This window comes from Amphimedon queenslandica, unplaced genomic scaffold, assembly GCF_000090795.2.
Source record: "Amphimedon queenslandica unplaced genomic scaffold, v1.1 AMPQUscaffold_13355, whole genome shotgun sequence".
In the NCBI taxonomy this organism is placed as follows: Eukaryota; Metazoa; Porifera; class Demospongiae; order Haplosclerida; family Niphatidae; genus Amphimedon; species Amphimedon queenslandica.
The window spans coordinates 2,306-16,168 of NW_003546409.1; the positions used below are offsets into that span (position 1 = coordinate 2,306).

General features: G+C 35.0%; 4 protein-coding genes across 4 annotated transcripts; 1 reads left to right on the forward strand and 3 right to left on the reverse strand.

The window, feature by feature from the left end:
* Positions 1-530: 530 nt before the first annotated feature.
* On the reverse strand, positions 531-3,001 carry LOC100633725 (serine carboxypeptidase-like 49). The gene is made up of 14 exons (XM_003387267.3): positions 2,866-3,001; positions 2,615-2,804; positions 2,302-2,375; positions 2,122-2,242; positions 1,986-2,063; positions 1,881-1,933; positions 1,737-1,809; positions 1,524-1,681; positions 1,329-1,421; positions 1,197-1,263; positions 1,054-1,139; positions 958-1,008; positions 811-897; positions 531-724 (listed from the first exon to the last, which is right to left on the reverse strand). Exons 1-14 carry the CDS (start codon positions 2,968-2,970, stop codon positions 671-673), a joined length of 1,290 nt encoding a protein of 429 aa, XP_003387315.1. The 5' UTR covers positions 2,971-3,001; the 3' UTR covers positions 531-670.
* Positions 3,002-4,118: 1,117 nt separating this feature from the next.
* Positions 4,119-7,224, reverse strand: LOC109582796 (probable serine/threonine-protein kinase qkgA). Its single transcript, XM_019997756.1, has 7 exons — positions 7,161-7,224; positions 6,583-7,115; positions 4,918-6,537; positions 4,826-4,871; positions 4,639-4,719; positions 4,316-4,582; positions 4,119-4,273 (listed from the first exon to the last, which is right to left on the reverse strand). The coding sequence occupies exons 2-7, from the start codon at positions 7,042-7,044 to the stop codon at positions 4,251-4,253; spliced, it is 2,499 nt and encodes an 832-aa protein (XP_019853315.1). The 5' UTR covers positions 7,045-7,115; positions 7,161-7,224; the 3' UTR covers positions 4,119-4,250.
* Positions 7,225-9,916: 2,692 nt separating this feature from the next.
* LOC100633853 (protein catecholamines up-like) lies at positions 9,917-11,624 on the forward strand (the record flags this gene model as incomplete). The annotated part of the gene is made up of 2 exons (XM_019997723.1): positions 9,917-10,613; positions 11,142-11,624. Coding segments are annotated over 2 exons (1,173 nt in total), but the record flags the coding sequence as incomplete, so codon positions are not given.
* Positions 11,625-12,051: 427 nt separating this feature from the next.
* On the reverse strand, positions 12,052-13,857 carry LOC105313085 (probable E3 ubiquitin-protein ligase makorin-1). Its single transcript, XM_011406231.2, has 8 exons — positions 13,776-13,857; positions 13,584-13,666; positions 13,458-13,536; positions 13,345-13,387; positions 13,204-13,271; positions 13,048-13,121; positions 12,892-12,976; positions 12,052-12,430 (listed from the first exon to the last, which is right to left on the reverse strand). The coding sequence occupies exons 1-8, from the start codon at positions 13,799-13,801 to the stop codon at positions 12,304-12,306; spliced, it is 585 nt and encodes a 194-aa protein (XP_011404533.1). The 5' UTR covers positions 13,802-13,857; the 3' UTR covers positions 12,052-12,303.
* Positions 13,858-13,863: the final 6 nt, after the last annotated feature.

A 13,863-nucleotide genomic window follows, 5' to 3' on the forward strand; every position in this document is an offset into this window, starting at 1 on the left:
TAATAATAATAACTTATTGTACATGTACATCTCTCTCTCTTTTATAGCTATAATACTGAAGATGAGAGATGTTATAAAGATCTAGCAAGATTGAGGTAAGACAATAAAAGTCATTCATTACTCTTCTCTCTATCTCTCAGAGGTGTAGAATACTTAACTTGGCAGGACAGCACTAAAGTTTGGAAAGAGAGAGAAGTAAGAGCATATCTGTAGGTGTCTGTCAAAATATGTGCAGTAAAAATTGAGAGTGTCAAAAATGTGATCTGCTAAGAATCAACTCAAACTTCTACTTTTTTTTATCTTTATATGTCATAATGAGAAAATCCTAAGGAATAATTTCATAATTAAGATAATATATATTGCATGTACTTTATACAGAAATAAGTAATAATGATATACCTTTAGTATTCTCTTTATTTCCTATACAGGGTCTCCATCCTCAAATGGGTACGCCTCATGCTAAATTCACAAACTATTCCTTTGATCTCTTGGAGTTTATGAATCTAATGATGTCACTGGGAGACAGAGTACAGCAAAGAAAAGCTGCTTATTTCTCTCAGAGAATTTTTACAACTTAAATAACAATTTTAATAAAAGCAGTTGAGCAAATAGCTAAGCATTAATTTTATGTACATTGGCAAATATGAATTATTATTATCACTTCAATAAGTTAATAAGCAGCAAAAGGCTTGTTCTTGATAAACCTGTCTAGTATATCAAGGGCCTATTTAATACAAGCAACAAGAAAGAGAAATAGAAGAGAGAGTCAGTTAAGTCATATCAGCGGATGCTATATAAAGATAGGCTGACCTGTTTAGGTACAAACATTGGTACTTGATGTCCAGCATTGTTAACCTCCAACAAAGTCAAATCACTATAAGCCTTCACTTCACCAGCCTACATAGCAATGCATACACAATCATGAATGTAACTACATAAGATTTAGTTATTACTTACAATTGCCCCATCTACCATCCATGCTTTATAGCTTGCTGAATTGAACTGGTTCTATTATGAAAAAATATCAAAAATGTATATTTATCCTTCTTTTACCTGTCCTTCCCATTCCACTAGTTTAGTCCATGCTCTTCCTCCAAAGTAATTGCAGACGTAGTCCCATTTCCCACTATATATCAACACTACATAAAGCATACAATAGTCAGTTACTGTATCAATCAGCACGCTTATGTATTTACCTCTTTTCTTTTCTTGTAAAACCATTGAAAGGGCAGACTTGAAGCTCAAAACTTCATCATTAATGAGCTAAGGAAAAGCAGTGATAATTACAATAAAATCAATTTCATGAACATTAATATTATTTTGCTTACATTCTTTTCAACCAGTTCACTACACATTTGCCATTGGTGTGTACCAACACCAAGATCTTCATGTACATCGGAACGATTAAGAAAAGAAGTTAACTGATCATACAGAAAAAAGGAAGGGCAACAAAACAACACATAATAGAAGGAGAGAATGTAAATTAAATGGTACATGAAAAAGAGGGAAGGAATTCATCTTACATTAGAAATGTCAAAGCATCCAGGAACAGGACAGTCTAGTTTGATATCATAAGGATTGATGCTTCTTCCTAGCTTCTTCTGTGCTTCATTTAGTATAAAATCAGACATTTTCTCACACTTGTCATAGGCTTCCTCATACTTTTTAGCTATAATCAAATCTATCATCAATACCAAAATTATAAACAAGCTAATATAAATTATTATTTTTCATACCTCTGCAGGCAGGGTACATTTTATTAGCAGCATCTGCAGTGGCTTGATCAATGATACCAGCATGAAGAGCAAACTATTACAATGTATTGATACAATAATAATAATAATAATAACAATATTTTGTTTCTATTATTAGAAGCTTACTGGTGCAAATTGAGTGTATTGAACAAGAGGATCAGTCCATCCATTACCAATTGCTGTGTGAAAATGCAATAAAATTTAGTGCCATACAAATAATGCAGTACTCACCAATTCCCTTTAAGTTTTCAGAATAGATCGAGTTGCTTGCTAAAATTGCTCTAGCAAAAGCAGGCACATAATGACCAGCTATAAAATAGAAGGAAAAAGAAGAAAGTAAAGAAATAGACAAAGCTATTTTACTTACCATAGCTCTCTCCAAAAATATAAAGATCCAATTTAGAGTATTTTGGATATTTCTCATAAAATGCTAGCATCATGTTCCACAGATCAATAGCTAGCTGCGTCTCATCATGTACATACTCACTCTATCAGTATGAAGGCAACATTCATGTTCATTATAGCTCGTTAAAACAAGTTTACTTACTGGTTTATCAACGTATGAGAAACCAGTCCCTCCAGGTTGATCAATGTAGATAATATTAGCAAAGCTATTCCAACCTAAGAAATACAATTAAATTAATATAGGACCTAATTTTCTATCAATCCCAGCATGCAGTTGCATATGCCACCATTGCAATTCATTATTATGACATACATCATGAATAAGATTAAAATGACCTAATTAATAATAATAAATACACATACAATTGAGCATGATTTGAGCTGCAAAATACTTAAATACAGCTATATCTAATAGACTTTGCAAACAAACTGTAATGATGTACTGATGTGCGTACCATAAGGATTGTAGGTTGGTGTGCTGGTCCCATTAATAATGAAAGGTCCATTTTCAAGGAATAGCCCAAGCTCACTAGAGCAGCCAGGCCCACCTGTCAGCCATATTACCAGTGGGTCAGTGGAGGGGGCGCTCCTGCTCTCAAAGAACCAATAGAACAAGTGAACACCTACACCTCCTTTGCTTTGCAGCTAAAAGGAGAAATACAGACATCTATGACACTGCACCAGTCTACAATTTGCTTTGTCTTACATCAATGTATCCTTTGTATTGAGTGACATTGTCTGGCCAAGGATATGCAGCAGTAACGGGGCCAGTTGAAATAAAAAGAAGTAAAAAGAAAGCAAGCTCTTTCATCTCCAATGATTGCTAAGCAGCCACTCCCACTGTTTATGCATATATGGACCCACCCATTTAATAGATTAGATCTATAGATTAATTATCTCGTATGATCTTACAGTTATCCACCTGTCATGTCTGTTGCTGGGCTGCATCATAGATGGCTGCATCATAAATGGCTGCATAGAAACTACATTGTAGGCTCATTATTGCATGAAACTGTTATGTCTAAAATATTCATTTATTTTAAAATGCAGCAAAACAAGTATTTAGTCTATCTAAGTTGAAAAATGTCAAATGAAGGAATTTTGTCTCAAGACATGAGTTCAATCTATCGAATTCTTATGATGAATCCAATTACGGCAGCCACTCCAGCAGCAACTGCTGCAGCAGCTATACCAGTACCAGCAGCGGCAACACCAGCCCGCTGAAAATCAGTGAACACAGTATCAACCCCCAAATCTTTAGCACACTTTTGACAAAAATCTTGACAATTGTTCAGTACTGCATGATAGCTTCCCATTTTAACCATTCGATCATGTGCTTTAGTGATTATATCACGGGCAGTAATTGGTCTTGTTGCACCCAATGGTCTCTTGATAAAACCTTGCCACTTCTCATCTCTCAAATTAACAATCTCAATTACAAATTTTACCTCTTTTGTGTCGTTTTTTATGAGGTGAACCAAAAACCCTTGATTACAATGAGGAATGGTAAATAGCAGTGAATAATGTGAACCAAATTCAGCTTTGAACACTACTTCTACATTCCAGCAATTTTCTTCCATCAAGTCTGGGAAGTCACTGTAACAGCCTTCCCAAACAGATTCCATGTATTTAATTAAATCTTCTTGATCCAAACCAGAAAAGGCTCTAGCAGCACTACCAAAGGACGCATTACAAGACCCAGATGATGCCATTGTTTGCTGACTCGTGCTGATTGATTCTCGGCGCTGCTATGCTCAGCTGACGTGCTGAGTCATTATAGGATTTTAGATCCGGATACTTTCGTATCAGTAGGCTATCTGCGGAAAAATCCAAAATCCGTAGACTACAAACACATGATGAATACAATCACTTCTCTTAAAACAAGAATAATTGTAATAATAACTTAACAACCATAGACATAGCTAGTGTTCAATCATTTGATATAATAATTATTATTAATTAAAAATAATTTGAATTATGACAGTACTAAAAATACACACACATTTGAGAATTGTTATAGAATATCAACCAGCTAAGTTTTCACAATATAAAAAAATTAAATAGATTGATTCCAATCTTAATGCAATCGTTTCAAATAAGCTCCTTTCTTGATTCTAAAAATTGTATTATAATTATTACATAAATTATAATCTCACTTATATATTCAGCAACTGATGTCTCTCCTACTTCACCAGCAGCAATAGCTAGTTTATCCCATGTTGCTTCAATATCATCTGTAAGCCATTTTGCTAAACATTCTCTGAGACATTGCTCAGCATCTCGTGGATAGTTAGTCTCTATTGTCTTCAAATCATTATGAAACAGACCCAAGTAGAGACCAAGATCAATCCATTTTTTAGTTTGAAAGTGACCATCTTTTAACACTCGTAATATTTCTATCAGATTCCTGATAGTCAATATAGCTATAAATAAATAAATAAATAAATAATATGAAACTAGTAACAGTGAGTGGTTATACCTTTTTTTTGATCATCATTGGACTCACTGATCTGTGTGGGTGAGTAATTTGTAGTTGATTTGACCTTTTGAAGTGTTGGCTCTACATGTACAGTAAATAAAGTAAAAATATGCCCTTCATACAGTTTTATGTAATAGTGCCACAATAGCAGCAACTAGATCTACATGTACATGTGCATGCAACTTACTATCATCATCATCATCAACAACATTAATCTCTTCCGAAGGTGAAATCTAAATCATAGAGGTAAAATAATGTTGTTAAATGTATTTTGTATACCTCTTGGAGACATTGGATTTGTTTATCTTTTGACAAATCTTCTCTTTCTTTCTTGAACCACAGTGACTCGTTTTTAGTTAATGATCGAGGAATTCTTTTCATTTTGCAGTAAACAGGATCAAAACATGTCTGCTCCTCAGCATCAATGTCTTGAATGTAATGGACTTCCTTGGAACGTTTGCATTGACACACGTATTGTATTCTCCTTGATGAATGATCAGCATGATGACCATGGTAAAGAGTGTCTTCTACCTTTTGGCAACATTCATCTAATAACTTCAATATTTCTTGACAAACTAATTTCAAAGGAACAGGATGAGTACTCTCCGAGACATATCTCAACACATCAACTTGAATAGCATCATTAATATCAGTGAGAACAAAATCATCAGAAGGACGACCATAAGAGAAGCAAACACGATTACGATAGATACTTTTTCTCTCAACTTTTAAGTGTAACTTCATGGTAATAGCTAATCGATCAAAGAAACCAGCATTAGGTGCTGCTGTATAAACATTATCAAAATTGAGCTTAACATTGTCATTTGTAGCAACAGCAGTTGCTAAACGAGTGAAGAAGCCAGGAGGTACATATCCAGTGGAGAATGTAATGTGTACAGGTGAGGCTCTTAGCTTATAACCAGGTCGTACGTCATTAGGGTCACCTGTGTATCCTGGTAGCACTGCTGGAAGAAAATACTGCTTGAATCTGCTATTATAATGTTCAGTTTGAACTTGAGCTGCAAGACGAAAATTAACTAAAAGTTCAATTATTTCTTCTGGATCAATACCACTTGACTGCCATACCTCTTGATAGAGTGGTTGAACAAGAATGCCTTTAGTTCGTAACAAAGACCATCTTTTTGTTCCACTCAAACTTTTCTCTAGTGGGAATACCTTCCCAATGACACCAACAAACCATTTTGGACTGAGAATGACTTTATTCCTCAGACCTTCTATTTGAGGATAATAAAGCACAGCTCCTAGCTCATGGTAGAATTTCAATACTTCAGGAACATCATTTGCTGGTATATGACATGCCACTCCAATGGCAACGGCATCAGATACACTAATGAAATTCTGCTTAAGCACTTGCACAACCTTACGAAAAAGAACCCAATTGACAGGGGTTTGGACGACTAATTTATAGATAAAACTATCAATAGCTCTGCGTAATTTTGTAATGCTTGGGTCTTCTTCTTCTCCTTTGCCTGAGGTTGTATTATCAATGATAAGAACATCTTTGATAAGATCTGAGAATTCTCTTTTCTCATACAAAGACTGTATCTGCTTCTTTACTTCTTTCTTCCTTTTTCTCCTCAGCTTGTCACCATGAGTGCCAATACAATAAAGACTAGGAGAAGTATCATCTTTGCTGTGCTTCATGAGGTGACTGTGTATTGTAGACATCCATTTGGCCATTAGATTACTTGTGCTTTCATTCACTACCTCACCAAACAGCACTTTACCATCAGGAGTATTCTGACGTGACTGCCATCTTTCCTTGAAATCCACTGAAGCATCAAACAGGAGGAGAAACATTGTACGAGGAGTGAGGAAGGCTGGGAGAATCTCAAGGAACACTGGCTGACCACCACAATCCCATATATGAAGAAATGGCTAGTTATTATGTCATAACAAATGCTATTAAAGTAATTGACTTACTTGAACAAGTGATTCTGTTGTCCAATAAATGCCATCAACTCTTTCGAGTATTGATTGGATATGACTCTCCACATTCAAATCAGAAGCTATGGAACTAGTAGCAATTGATTCATCATGAGAATATTCTGTACTCAATACAGATGGATGGTGTGAAGATGAGCTAGAAAGACAGGATTCAAACAAATGTGCAAGTTCTTCAATTTCATCTTTTTGTGTGGTTTCTCTCCATTTTTTTTCTCTCATTGTTTGCCACTCGTGTCCAAATGGTCGTACGGAGGATACATCAGATACAATGGTGCTTGTAGTATGAGGATTGAAAGGTTCTTCCATTAATGAACGCTTAAGAGACGTCTTGCCAGTACCAGCTGATCCCAGTAACATAAGACGAGCATACGCTACATCAGCACTTCCTTGTTCTTTGAGAGCTCTCTCATAGGCACCTATTGATACATGTACATGCATAAATTAATAAATATAATAGTATCTTAGTAGGAAGGTTGTCTGAAGTCAGCATACATGTACATACTTGTATCCTACAAAATTATAATGTCAGGACTTCTTAGATAAAAATAACTTACTATCTGAACGCATCAACATGGTATCATGGAGGAAAAGAATAAAATTACATATCCACATGGTATGTGACTTACTGACTGAAAAATTGTAAATAACACAGTTTAGTAAAGTATCACAATGGTATCATAAAAGAATAAAATTACACATTTTCATGTGACATATGACTTACTAGCTAAAAGATTGTGAATAACACAGTTTAGTAAAGTATCACAATGGTATCATAGAAGAAAGGAATAAAATTACACATTCACATGTGATGTCACTTACATGCTGAAAGATTGTGAATAACACAGTTTAGTAAAGTATCACAATGGTATCATAAAAGTATATAATAAATAAAATTACACATTCACATGTGATGTGACTTACGAGCTGGAAGATTGTGAATAACACAGTTTAGTAAAGTACCACAACGGTATCATAAAAGAAAAAATTCAAATTACACATTCACATGTGCCATGACTTACTGACTGAAAGATTGTGAATAACACAGTTTAGTAAAGTATCACAATGGTATCATAGAAGAAAAGAATAAAATTACACATTCACATGTGACGTGACTTACGAGCTGGAAGATTGTGAATAGCACAGTTTAGTAAAGTACCACAACGGTATCATAAAAGAAAAAATTCAAATTACACATTCACATGTGCCATGACTTACTGACTGAAAGATTGTGAATAACACAGTTTAGTAAAGTATCACAATGGTATCATAGAAGAAAAGAATAAAATTACACATTCACATGTGACATGACTTACTTTCTGAAAGATTGTGAATAAACAAAGTTTACTAAAGTATCACAATGGTGTCATAGAAGAAAAGAATAAAATTACACATTCACATGTGACGTGACTTACTCTCTGAAAGATAGTGAATAACACAGTTTAGTAAAGTATCACAATGGTATCATAGAAGAAAAGAATAAAATTACACATTCACATGTGATGTGACTTACGAGCTGGAAGATTGCGAATAACACAGTTTAGTAAAGTATCACAACGGTATCATAAAAGAAAAAATTCAAATTACACATTCACATGTGACGTGACTTACTGACTGAAAGATTGTGAATAACACAGTTTAGTAAAGTATCACAATGGTATCATAAAAGAAAATAATAAAATTACACATTCACATGTGACGTGACTTACTGGCTGAAAGATTGTGAATAACACAGTTTAGTAAAGTATCACAATGGTATCATAGAAGAAAATAATAAAATTACACATTCACATGTGATGTGACTTACGAGCTGGAAGATTGTGAATAACACAGTTTAGTAAAGTATCACAACGGTATCATAAAAGAAAATAATAAAATTACACATTCACATGTGCCGTGACTTACTGTCTAAAATATTGTGAAAAACACAGTTTAGTAAAGTATCACAATGGTATCATAGAAAAAAAGAATAAAATTACACATTCACATGTGACGTGACTTACTGGCTAAAAGATTGTGAATAACACAGTTTAGTAAAGTATCACAATGGTATCATAGAAGAAAAGAATAAAATTACACATTCACATGTGACATGACTTACGGGCTGAAACATTGTGAATAACACAGTTTAGTAAAGTATCACAATGGTATCATAGAAGAAAAGAATAAAATTACACATTCACATGTGACATGACTTACGGGCTGAAAGATTGTGAATAACACAGTTTAGTAAAGTATCACAATGGTATCATAAAAGTATATAATAAATAAAATTACACATTCACATGTGACATGACTTACGTCCTGAAAGATTTTGAATAACACAGTTTAGTACAGTATCACAACAGTATCATAGAAGAAAGAATAAAATTACACATTCACATGTGACATGGCTTACGAGCTGAAAGATTGTGAATAACACAGTTTAGTAAAGTATCACAATGGTATCATAGAAGAAAAAAATAAAATTACACATTCACATGTGACATGGCTTACGAACTGAAAGATTGTGAATAACACAGTTTAGTAAAGTATCACAATGGTATCATAGAAGAAAAGAATAAAATTACAAATTCACATGTGACATGACTTACTTTCTGAAAGATTGTGAATAACACAGTTTAGTAAAGTATCACAATGGTATCATAGAAGAAAAGAATAAAATTACACATTCACATGTGACATGACTTACTTTCTGAAAGATTGTGAATAAACAAAGTTTAGTAAAGTATCACAATGGTGTCATAGAAGAAAAGAATAAAATTACACATTCACATGTGACGTGACTTACTCTCTGAAAGATAGTGAATAACACAGTTTAGTAAAGTATCACAATGGTATCATAGAAGAAAAGAAGAAATTACACATTCACATGTGACATGACTTACTTTCTGAAAGATTGTGAATAAACAAAGTTTAGTAAAGTATCACAATGGTGTCATAGAAGAAAAGAATAAAATTACACATTGACATTGACGTGTGACTTACGAACTGAAAGATTGTAATAGCACAGTAGTAAAGTATCATAGAAGAAAAGAACACATTCACATTATGTGACATGACTTACATTCATTGTCTTTATAAAATGATGGCAGCAAATGGATGGCAGACCAACTATTTACTTAGGCCTACTTTCTGCAAACCAGCCCCACCCAAGCATCGGTGCATCGCCTATCGGAGCTATCCGGATAATCTCCGTAGATCTTCTAATTAGATAGAATCTTCTAATTAGATATACTTTATAGAATCTTCTTTTCCCACTAACTAGTAGTCTCGCGTAGCCAGACTACGCGTAGTACGCGAGACTAACTAACTAACTAGCACTGTTCCTCTCCTATTTCTAGCAGGGACTGCCTTCTCCCTCTCCCTCCCTCCCTCTCTCTCCTTCCTCTCTTCTCCATTTTCCAGTCAAACTGAGCTCTGGACCTATGCCCTCTCCTCCACCCTCCTGGTCAGTGCAGCCCCGTTCTTCATACTCTTCTTCATTCCTATCAACAGTGCCTCTGAACACTCTGACTTCCTCAAAGTCCTCCTTAGTTTTGCCTCAGGAGGTCTTCTAGGCGACGCTTTTCTCCACCTCATACCTCACGCCGTCGGGTCACATCACCACGGAGACCATCACCATGAAGAACATCACCATGACGACCATCACCACGGAGATCATCACCATGGAGACCATCACCACCATGACCATCATCATCATGGCGACCATCACCATGGGGGGCATGACCATACGCAGGACATGATGGTTGGTTTGTGGGTACTGGCTGGTATCATTGCTTTCCTGATTGTGGAGAAGTTTGTGAGGACGATTAAAGGAGGCGGACACAAACACGTCCATTTTAATAGCGAAGTTGAGGAGAGACGTTATAGGGAAGGGGCCGGGCGGAGTCAAGTCATAGAGACTAAAAATGGTCCACTTTCTGACGAGGGGAACAAGGAAGGACTGAGACAAAGAGGAGGAGGAGGGATAATGGCAAAGAAAGAGAAAGAGGAAAAGAAGAGAAAAGGTAAATAAAGGAATTTAAAACAGCTAGTGGTTGTCATGATTAGCCTATCCTTAGCTGTAACTACATGTATTCCCAACACAAGCCATTGATCTGTTGGTCCATTTGATCTATGATCGATTGTCTTATTCAGTCTTGCCTTGAAAGAGAGCAAGTTTTTATTTGTAATATTCAAATTACATGTACATACGCATGTACATGTACATTGTAAGGACGAATCCTTATCACCCATTATTCCAGTTTTTTTGTCCCAAATTCAACTTGGGGATCTACATGTAGTATAGTAGTAGAGATTGTTTGTAAACACACAATAGTGCTGATATAGTGTCTGTACATGTACTGTATGTATATGAAGTGCATAATGGAGCATTGTTGTGGTAGCACCGTAGCAGATGTTATGGCTATTTTAAATCAGTTCAAACACACACAATAGTTGTCCTTTCATGCTTTTCATAAACAAGTAATTACTACTCCTTCTCTCCCTCCCCCTCTCTCTCTCCCTCTCACTTCCTCTCTCTCTCTCTCTCATAGTCTCTCAACATTCTCCCGAAATCAAAGTCTCCGGTTATCTTAACCTCGCTGCTGATTTCACTCACAACTTCACTGATGGACTTGCAATTGGTGCCTCCTACCTAGCAGGGCGTGGTGTGGGTGTGGTCACAACCCTTACAATCCTCCTTCACGAGGTCCCACACGAAATCGGAGATTTTGCGATCCTCGTCCAATCCGGTCACACCAAACGAAAGGCAATGATGTTACAGCTGGTGACAGCAGTGGGTGCTCTTACCGGAACATTCTTTGGTCTCCTTGCTGAAGGTGGAGCTTCTTCTTCCATGTCTAGCTCTTGGATTCTTCCATTTACGGCTGGTGGATTTATATACATCGCCACTGTCTCTGTTATTCCTGAATTGCTTGAAAACAGCTCATCTCTGTGGCAGTCATTGAAGGAGTTACTTGCAATGTGTGTGGGCGTGGGTATGATGGTTGCTATTGGTTACCTGGAATGAGAGCTTCGTAAAGAGAAGGAGGTACATGTACAACAATAGGATTATTATTATTATTATTGTTCGATAATACTTGTTTAATATTTTTGTTTATTTTTTGGGAGACATGGCACCTAATGATAATCATCATCATTATTGTTAATAATAATGACATTTGTACCATTTTGTTTATTATTATTACCTAGTAATAATAATTATTATTAATGATTTCTTAATATTGAGAATCACGAGACTTAAAAGATCGTGTGTATGTTGTTTTCATGACATTTTAAACTTGAGTTAAAAATATACTAGGCAAAATACTTTTGTGGCTACTATGGTATTCTTGATCACAAGATCAATGTTATTAAAGTAGCCACAGCTGTGAAAATTTAAGGCCACAAACAAAAAATATAATCAACTATAGCTAACTATAGGGTGTTCTTGATTTATAAATGTTCAGCTTAACACGATGTCAATGTAAGCATAATTACAATAAACATTTGACTCTGAAGGATAGGTTAATAATAATAATAATGAAGATTAATAATAATAATAATAATTGATTATTTGATACAAAAAAATTAGTGCTAAATTGGATAAGGGAGGTAAAAGTTTAGTTTAGAATAAAACGGGACAAGAAAGAGAACTGGGGTTGCTGGAGAATGAAGGAGAGAAGTATAAAATGGAGATAGCATTAATAGTCCTAGCTAGTTTGTAGCTCCTCCACCACACAGTGATCCTTCTTCATGGTTATCATCATCATCCCAGTATCCTTCACTTGGTTCTGGTGCAGTCCATACCCTCTCCTCTCTCTCTTCTAAAAAGTCCCAGAGACTAAAGGAAGAGGAGAAAGGAGAAAATAAAGAATATACAGTATAAATACAATATACATAAATACAGTATATACAGTAAATACAATATACAGTATAAAAATAAAGCCTGCTTCAATTAGAATGTACAAGTATTAAGGAAATATTTACATGTACATGTTCTCTTGCTGTTGTGTTGAGGGTAATAGTAACATGAATAATAAGAAGTCTATTAATCATATACCACACACACACACACACACACACACACACACATATATAGCTGGTAATTTTGGAGGGGGAATTAAATTTGGGTTTATTATAAGTATTCACGATCTATATAAAGTATAGGGCATGTGTAAAATTAAAAATAGGCTAGGCTTTTGTTTTAAAATATATGATGTACATGTAGATGTACGTGTAGTGTGAATAGGTAATATTATTATTATTATTATTATTATTATTATTATTATTATTATTAGTTACGTTGTTGTTCCAACTGGTTTAGTGAGTCCATCACTATTGTAAGTTAGTCTTGGAGTAGCCTTTGATAAAGTTCCATCTGGAAAAGCTGAGAGAGAGAGAGAGAGAGGAGTAAAAGAAATGAAATGATAATCTAAGAGATAATTGTATGTACCATACCATGTCTATACAAGCAGCTGTCACTAAACGGACAAGTACCTCTCCCCTCATCAAAATATTTACAAGGCTTAGCACTAAAGAAACAACAACATTATTATTATTATTATAACATTATTATTATTAATTCTTGTTTTTATTTTCATTGTTGTTTCTGACCTCAGGTTTCCTTTGTAAGACTCCAGTAGTTCGTCTTTTTCTGACTTTTCCGATAGCCAGACCTCACTCTATCAATACATGTAAATCAAAATATGGAGGGTGTACATATACAATGTACATGTATCTGCAAGAGGAACTAACCGGGATTACAATATAAGAAATAGCTCTACAAAGAGGACAAGCCCTAGAGAAAGAGAGAGAGGAAAGAAAGGAGAAAGATAAGTAAATTAATAGTTATTGCAAAAACCCCCGACCTTATAATTCTTTTAGTTGAATGAGCAGAGCTACGCCATTTTCTGATGCACGCCAAGCAAAAGCAATGATCACAATTAGCTATAGCAAATGTCAAAGGGTTAAAAATTCAAGCCACACCCACTCACAAAGTATTCCGAATCTTCTATCGCTGCGAACCGGTTTGGCGAGAACAACTTCCATACATATGCCACAGACGCGGCCTTCACTTCTACATGTAATACATGTATATATAAAATACATGTAATTACATGTACATATAAAATACATGTATATATAAAATACATGTAATACATGTACATATCAATTGCTAGGTGCACCTTTGGTGTGCAAATGCTTTTTTCATTTGTTCTTCGTGTGATTTTACACATTGCTTCTTGTGTTCTATAATTATGCTAAAATAATAAT